Source organism: Carcharodon carcharias, chromosome 2 (genome assembly GCF_017639515.1).
Source record: "Carcharodon carcharias isolate sCarCar2 chromosome 2, sCarCar2.pri, whole genome shotgun sequence".
Taxonomy (NCBI): domain Eukaryota; kingdom Metazoa; phylum Chordata; class Chondrichthyes; order Lamniformes; family Lamnidae; genus Carcharodon; species Carcharodon carcharias.
The window spans coordinates 7760596-7767801 of NC_054468.1; the positions used below are offsets into that span (position 1 = coordinate 7760596).

At 42.0% G+C, this 7206-nt stretch overlaps 1 protein-coding gene across 1 annotated transcript in view; it reads left to right on the top strand.

Moving 5' to 3' along the window:
- Positions 1 to 2074, top strand: part of LOC121272872 (deleted in malignant brain tumors 1 protein-like) — a 35787-nt gene extending 33713 nt beyond the window's left edge. Inside the window, exons 9-10 of the mRNA XM_041179711.1 lie at positions 1085 to 1399; positions 1743 to 2074. Coding sequence (XP_041035645.1) covers positions 1085 to 1399; positions 1743 to 2074 — 647 coding nt within the window. The remainder of the gene's footprint in view (positions 1 to 1084; positions 1400 to 1742) is intronic.
- Positions 2075 to 7206: the final 5132 nt, after the last annotated feature.

The following is a 7206-nucleotide window of genomic DNA, read 5'->3' on the forward strand; positions in this document are numbered from 1 at the left end:
GTCGAAATTTGCCGTGAGAATATTCAACGACCTCCACTGCTATCTAGCGAAGAGAATCAAAAGTATTGACGACACTCTGAGAGAAGAGATTTCCCCTCATTCCTGTCATAAATGGACGCCCTTCATTTTCAAACTGTGCACCCAATTCGAGATTCCCTTGGGAGAGTGAACATCATCTCAACATCTAAAATATCAAGCCACCTCAGCACCTTATATGTTTGTGTAAGATCAGTTCTCACTTTTCTAAACCCCAAACTGTATAGGTCTACGCTGCTCAACCTGCCCTAATTACACAACCGCTTTATCCCAGGAATCAGCTTAGTAAACATTCTATGAAACACTCCCAACGCAAAAATGTCCGTCCTTTAAGTAATTTGCGAAGAATTTGAGTTGACTTGACCACAGTTGTTTCTGAAAACATGGAAGAATCCAAAATGGCATGGCCGAATCACTCTCCGCAAGGTGAACGTACAGCTTGGCACGTTTATGTATAGTCATTTCACAGTGAAACTGACATTTTTCACTGTGACTTTTGCCAACTAGTTCAGTAAAGTCATTTAGGGAAGAAAACCTCCGATCTTAACCCATTCTGGCTGTTACGCCGTCCGGCACCAACTTGGCTATTTTAACCACCTTCTGTATTAATTAACAATGCCAAACAATTGTATCAATGCCTTTAAACGGGTGGACAAGAAATATCAACATTTTAGTGTGCAGAGGCTGGATGTTAAAACATGCAGACATTCGATGAAGCAATTTGTGATGGAATTCAGCTCTGTGATTTTGTCTTAATTATTAATTGTTTTTTTTTAATTTCATACACCATGTCTATTTGTCAAACTGTAGCATTTGCATTGGAGGAAGCTGTAATGGACCATTTTATTCAGTAAGTTTTTATTATCAACGTGAGACTGGCATTGATAACGGAAAAAAGGCATCACAATTTGGCAGAAACGTAATACACTGATAGCTGTAAATTTGCCTTTAGAAACGGAATATTAATTGGGTATGAATCGATTGCGAATTGTTAATGTACTCTTACCTGGGCTAGATACTGTTTAATATTACTCTTCCTGTCCTGCAGATCATATTCAGGTGAGACTGGCAGATGGTGGAAGTCGCTGTGCCGGAAGGGTGGAACTTTACTATAACGGAACCTGGGGGACTGTTTGTGATGACCTCTGGGATTTAGCAGATGCACATGTTATATGTAACCAGCTGAAGTGTGGACAGGCTCTAAATGCAACGGTTTCCGGTTGGTTCGGCACAGGAGCGGGGCCTATCTGGCTTCATAACCTGATGTGTGCAACGAATGATTCTGTTTTGTGGGAATGTCCGGGGGGTCCGTGGAATGAGAGCAACTGCAATCACAAAGAGGATGCTGGAGTTATCTGCTCGGGTGAGATGTACTTACAAATACAAGCACTTTTTGAATCCTGTTAAACAGAACTTTTTTGACAAATTTAGCCGTGGTAATCATTGAATGTCACCTTCTGTTGCCACTGCTTTTAATAACCAACAGGAAATTTCGTTGGCCTACAACACAATGTATTATGAGTATGCAATCAAAAAATCGAGTATCTCTTAATTGCTTCCTCTGAAATAATTGGCCTTCTGGTAGTTCTGTGCTAAGCAATCTCATTAAGTTAACATCGTTATAGAAAACCTGTTCTTTTGTTTCTTCATTTACTGTGGTGGGATTGAACTGAAGGGAAGATTGAACTTCACTCTTTGTTTTGCAGAGCACAGGGCTGTAAGGCTTCAGAATGGATCGAGTCCCTGCACGGGCAGAGTTGAGGTTTTCTATAATGCGACTTGGGGGACTGTTTGTTCCGATTCATTTGGAAAGGAGGATGCAGAAGTGGTTTGTAAGCAGCTCAGCTGCGGATCCGTCCGGTCTGTCGATCGGGATGTCACATTTGGAATGGGTTTCGGACGGATTTGGCTTGATGATGTGCATTGTCGCTTGCACGATTCACTTTTATGGCAATGTCCATCTTCGCCATGGGGTGAACATGATTGTGAGCACAAGGAGGATGTAGGTGTCATTTGCTCAGGTAATAACTACAAATAGAACTAATTTCTCTTATGTTTCGTTGATGTTCCGATGTTTGCATCCTCCAGTAACCAGAGTCATGCAAATCTCTGCTTTCCATATCTTAACTCACCCTTTACTGTAACACCCTATGCTCGGTGAACTATATTTTCTCCTGGTCAAACAGCATCTTGATTTTGTAGTTCTCAATATTGCTTTTAGTTCACTCAATGGGTTAGTGGTGCAGTGCTAATGTTCCTGTGCTTGTAATCCCGAGACCAAATTAATGCTCTGGGGACGCGGGTTCAGATCCCACCGCAGCAGCAGCTATGAATTGATTTCAATAAAACTGGAATATAAAGCTAATCTCAGTGGAAGAATCAAACTAAACACTAATCTATCTGGTTCTGTTAAGTGCGACAGTCTGCCATCTTTGCCCAGCCTGGCCGACATGTGACTCTTGATCTGCAGCAATGTGGTTGACTATTAACTGCCTTCTGATATGGCCTCGCACTCCATTTCATTCAGCGGCAATTAGTGATAACCAACAAACGCTGGCCTCCCACATTCCATGAATGAATAAAGCAACAAATTAAACACTTCTCCAACATCGGACACGTGCACTCCTCGAATTTCGGCTTCTGGTGCGTCCCCAATCATCATTGCCCACCATTGGTTCAGTTGACTAGGCCCCCAAAATCTGCAATTCCCTGCCAACATCTCCCCGCACCTGTGCCTCACTTTTATCTTTTTAAAAAACTCACTAAAGCCTGACTAGAATTGTGGACGTAGTTCATAATGTGACTCCTTGATGCTTGTTTTATCATGCTCTCCTGAGGCGCCTTTCTACATTGAAGGTGCTATATGAAAGAATTTGTTGAAATAATGGATGTATTTTTTTCAGAAATATATCCAAAGAAAAGGCGCAATGAGGAAGTTAGGAAGAAAAGTAAGTTCAATTTCTGAAGATATGGGTAAATATTGATAATTACATGAATATATATCGTGATATTTTCTGTTGCGCCTTTTTAAAAATAATAATCCTTAAATGGATATTTACAATCTAACAATTACCTCACTTCAAATATGCCATTCCTCGCAACCATTTTAAATACTTTACCGAGTGCACTCCACAGGTTTTAAGGACAGCGGGTCTTTGAGTTGTCTTTCAACCAACTGGGTTCACGACTGCCTGGGTGTTAGTTTCAGAGTGGCAATCCTACGATATTATTGAACATTTCACAAGTGGTGATTTGTAATCAGTGGCAAAGATTGAAGGCGTTGTACCCTGGACAAAATGTTTGGAAAGGGACGCTTAAGAGTCAGATGCACTCAACGTGGTTTGAGCTGTGCAAAAGGATGCATGAAATCTATATTTCACGCTGGATTTTGGACAATTGCCCCCGCAGGGTACCATTAGAAGTTTCAATTCTGAATTTCTGCACAAAACGTATTGCGTGACAACTGTTCTTCGTGTATATCAGGATTTCAATTGCCTGTCAGCAAAATGAATTTAAATTATTTTGGCTCAATTTCAATGTGCTAAAGCCACTCATTAAATATATTTAATCACGAGAGTGAACAATTACCTTCCGATATATGCGGTGGGCAATTAGTTTAGCTTTATTGTCCAAGCAAAGCATTTCAGGCCAGTGAGAATCGCAGGGTCTTGAACATGAGGGTCTTTCAAAAATAGTGCATTGTGTTGGCATTCTGATCTGGCCAATGAAGCAATTGTATCAAACTGCAAGTTAACGTGCCAACGTTTACCATGTAATCTACCGTTGTAGAGTTGCGGCTAGCAGCAGGATTCAATAATTGCTCTGGAAGAATTGAAATCTTCTTCAATGATACGTGGGGCACGGTTTGCGATGATTCCTGGGATCGGCACGATGCCGCTGTCACCTGTAGACAACTAAACTGTGGTGATCCAGTGTGGACCCCGGGAGAGACATTACTCGACACAGCAAACGGCACAATTTGGTTGGATGATGTTAAATGCAAGGGGAGTGAGCACTTCCTGTGGGACTGCCAATTTTCAAGAATGGGCGATCATGACTGTGAACATAAGGAAGACGTCCATGTGATATGTTCTGGTAGGAGATTTTAAATTGAACTTCCATTTTACAAGACTCACCCTCGCCTTCAAATGCCTTCAAGCCCTTGCCCCATTCTATCTCTATGCCCCTAATATTGCCCTACAACCACTGAGACATATCACGTTCTGTTCTTCTGCGCAGTAGCAGACGTAGTCGTTTCATAGCTAACAATGTGCTTTCATCTGCCTATACGCCAAGCTTGGAATTTCGATACACGACCCCCTCCATAGCTTCACCTCTCTCTCCTCTCTTAAACTGCCTCCTTAAAACCAAACACTTTGCCCAAGCTCTTGGCCACTAACCCCAATATGCGTGGTTCTGTGTCAAATGTTCTCTACGAATGTTCTGGCAAATAGTACTTATGAGTTTCCATTACGTTAAGAGCGCTTCATAGAAACATAGAAACCAGGAGCAGGAGCAGCCCATTCGGCCCTCTATGCTGATCCGCCATTTATTATGATCATGGCTGATCATCCAACTCAATAGCCTGCTCGCGCTTTCTCCCCATATCCTTTGATCCGTTTCACTGCAAGAGCTATATCTAACTCCTTGTAGAAAACATACAATTTTTTGGCCTCAACTACTTTCTGTAATAATGAATTCCACAGACTCACCACTTTTTGCGTGAAGAACTTTCTCCTCATCTCGGCCCTAAATTGTCTACCCCGTATCCTGAGACTGTGACCCCAAGTTCTGAACTCCCCACCATCGGGAATATTCTTCCTGTATCTGGCTGGATAGTCTTGTGAGAATCTTATCGGTTTCAATGATATCCCCCCTCATTCCTTTGAACTCCAGCAAATATAATTCTAACCGACTCAATCTCTCCTCATATGTCAGCCCAGCCATCCCAGGAATCAGTCTGGTGAACGTTCGCTGCACTCCCTCTATAGCAAGTGCAAAGCAAATACAAGTTGTCGTGATTATAATGCTCAGGTGGACACAACTTTCCAGTACAATGCTAAGGTACCATTAGATTTGGTAGGCGAACCTAGGAATATCTTAAGATTTGAACCTCCATGTTTCATGTCGGATGCATTTAAAAAGAAAGTGCATTTAGCTGTGTTGTGATCACACCAATGTACTGGGCGACATGTTATATTAGATATTGAAGGCTTCACCTCCTGATCTAACAAATGACTCTCTTTGAGAAGATGGTGGTGACCTACATTCTTGAACTACTGTCATCCATGCGGTGCAGGAGCACCGACAGTGTTGTTAAGGAGGCAGTACAGTGATTTTTGCCCACCGAAGGAACGGTAGTATTGTTTCAACTCAGGATGATGAGTAGCTTGGAGGTGATATTCCAGGTGGTGTTATTCCCATGTGTCTGCTGCACTTGATCTTCTAGATGGCTGCGGTCATGGGTTTGGAAGATCCTGTCTAAGGATCCTTGGTGAGCACCTACACCACTTTGACTGCAATGGTTCAAGCAATCCCCTCACCACGAATTTCTATCCAGACCACAAGAAATAGGAGGAGGCTTGGACAAACGGCCCATCGAGCATACTCCAGCGTTCAATACTATCATGGCGTACTTCGGCTTCACTTCCATTTGCCCGCCTCCTCACAACACCATTTACTCCCTGGGAGGTTACAAATCTCTCTGTCCCAGCCTTAAAGGTATTCAACTCTCTGTGGTAGACAATTCGCACGTTTCACAACTCTTTGAGTGAAGTAATTTCTCCACATCTATATCCTAAATTGCGGCCTCTTATCTTGAGATTGTGCTGCAGTGTTTATGAATCCCCTAGCAATAGAAAAGAAAAATCTCTCAGCCTCCACCGTAGCAATCCCGTTCTGAACTTTGTAGGTTCCAATCAGATCGTCTCTCATTCTTCTAAACTCCACAGAGCACAAACACAATTCATCCAGCCTCTCATCATAGGCCAACTCCCTCGTCCCAGTGACAAACTCAGTGAACTTCGCTGTACCACCTCCAATGTAAGCACATCGTATATTTAATTTGGCGCCCAAAGTTGCATGAACAGTGGTCTCACACAAACTCTGTACAATTTTAGCAAGGCATCATTATCCTTGTCCTTCAATCCACCTGTGATAAAAGGCAACATCCCATTTGCCTTTTCAATTGTTGCTGCACTTGGAAGCTTTCTTACTGCGTTCGTTGTATATGCGCACCGAAGTCTCATTGAAAATTAATACTTATAAGCTTCTCACCTTAAAAGCATTCTGCGTCTCTATTCTTACAACCAAAATGAATAACTTCACCCTTCTTTTCATAATACTCCATCTGTCATTTGTTGTCAACTCACTTAAACTGTCCAATGCTCTTGTGCCCTCTCTGTGATCGTCCCACAGTTTACATTTCCACATATCTTGGTATCATCAGCAAACTTACGTGTATTACCCTGTGTCTCCTTCTCTGTTTCATTTATGTGGTTATAAATATCCGAGGCCCAAGGCAATTAGAGATGGACCATATACATTGGTCTAACCAGCAATGCTCTGATTCTTTGAATGAATAACAATCTTGAGCTCCATTTGCCACAGTTCTCCTAATTCAGTTCATGGTCCATTTGCATCTTTCTGCCCAATATCTAAAATATTACTTTGTCAACAACATTGGCTCTGCCATTAAACTTGGATATTCGTGCCTTTCTTCATATTATTGGAACTGGTATTTTAATTTTTTTCCATCTGGGCACGACCCAAGGTCTGCCCAAAATTGAATTGTCTCTACTGTCAGTGCCATAAGTGGACATTGACAGTTTCAGACTTAGGACTGTAGAAAGGTAGAGATTTGGAAATTCAGATTGCATTTCTTAATTAAATTTAAAATAACTTGTAACTTAAATTAATAATTGTAAAGGGAGCAACAGAACAGCTGTGGGGTAATCGGTTTCTACCCTCGTTTAACCACTAAACATTTGGTTTCTATTAAGTGACTGTATCCACGAGTGAATGAAATGCGCGGGTGCGGATTATGTCTGTGTTAATATGAAACGCCTTCACTTCCAGGCCATCAGAAGCACATAACGCCTTTCAAACAGCACAGACTCTCCGTTTTCATCATCCCTTCCATTTTTCTGGCCCTTTTCATTGCTGTATCAG